The 1,066-nt window shown below is 34.1% G+C and overlaps 1 protein-coding gene across 1 annotated transcript; it reads left to right on the top strand.

Annotated features, from left to right (window-relative positions):
* Positions 1 to 54: 54 nt before the first annotated feature.
* On the top strand, positions 55 to 863 carry LOC117100047 (aldehyde dehydrogenase family 16 member A1-like; the record flags this gene model as incomplete). Its single annotated transcript, XM_033239596.1, has 2 exons — positions 55 to 209; positions 450 to 863. Coding segments are annotated over 2 exons (504 nt in total), but the record flags the coding sequence as incomplete, so codon positions are not given.
* Between the last annotated feature and the right edge of the window lie 203 nt (positions 864 to 1,066).

Raw genomic sequence — 1,066 nt, 5'->3', positions numbered from 1 at the left:
AATTTTGTTTAGAAATAGAATTCTCGAAGAATCATATATAAATTTTAATTTAAGGGTTTATATGAGTATGTGAAACCTGCATGGCAAGAGCGTCCCCATCCACAACCTGTTGAAGAGGATCTAAAGATATTTGGTGCAACTGTTCCGTCCATTCCGGCAGACCCATCATCAACAAACTTCATCACTGTTGATGGAGTGAAAGTGCCAAGGTATACAGTAAATAATGAAATATAATTTTAACATTATAGATTACCATTACAGCTAACAGACTGGAGTGACCATCTCCCTTCCTTGTCGTTTGAGCCAGGAATTGCAATGCATGCAACAATTTGTTTGCAAAAGGGATTCAAACTTCAGAGTTGAGGGTCTGCAGATATTTTTTACATTATATTTTTCATCACCTGAATTTATTATACAAAGATTTCCACCACTTACTTCTTATTTGATAGCATTGATCATACGTACAAGTTATATTATGGAGGTGCTCAGAAAAGACCTGATGGTAACTACTCGAGACCAGTGAGGAACCCATCTGGTGACTTGATTACAGTGGTTGGTGACGGCAACAGAAAGGACATTCGAAATGCTGTTGAGGCTGCCCACAAAGCTGCCCCAGGGTACATGTTTTTTGTTTTTGTTTTTGTTTTTTTTTTTGTAGCTTTAGATATAATTTGTTTGTTAATATCCTTTAAATTTGAGCAGTTAAAAAGATCTTATTGTAAACACTCAAATCAAGCCTTCATTGACAATTATGTATATACCTATCATATGAGGCTTGCCAAGTTGAAAACCAGTTAGCTGGTGCTAAATTTTAAACTGAGTAATTAGCATGAATGTGACAGTATTGTATACTTTAGATCTGGGATGCTGTAATACTTTGTTTTGGCAATAGTGAGTCAATTGCAGTAAATGCCCAATAATTTTTAAGGTTATAGTGTACTAGGGAAAGTAGAATAGAGAGAAAGAATAAAAGAAAAGAAAAGAAAAGAAAGAACTGAAACCAAAAGAAAGAAAATGAAAGAAAAGTAAATATAAGAAAGAAAAAGGAATGAAAAGAACGAATTAT

Source organism: Anneissia japonica, unplaced genomic scaffold, assembly GCF_011630105.1.
Source record: "Anneissia japonica isolate Jap-2015-1 unplaced genomic scaffold, ASM1163010v1 scaffold268079_len1066_cov148, whole genome shotgun sequence".
In the NCBI taxonomy this organism is placed as follows: Eukaryota; Metazoa; Echinodermata; class Crinoidea; order Comatulida; family Comatulidae; genus Anneissia; species Anneissia japonica.
The sequence above is the reverse complement of the archived record's forward strand: the minus strand, read 5'-3'. Positions and strand labels throughout refer to the sequence as shown.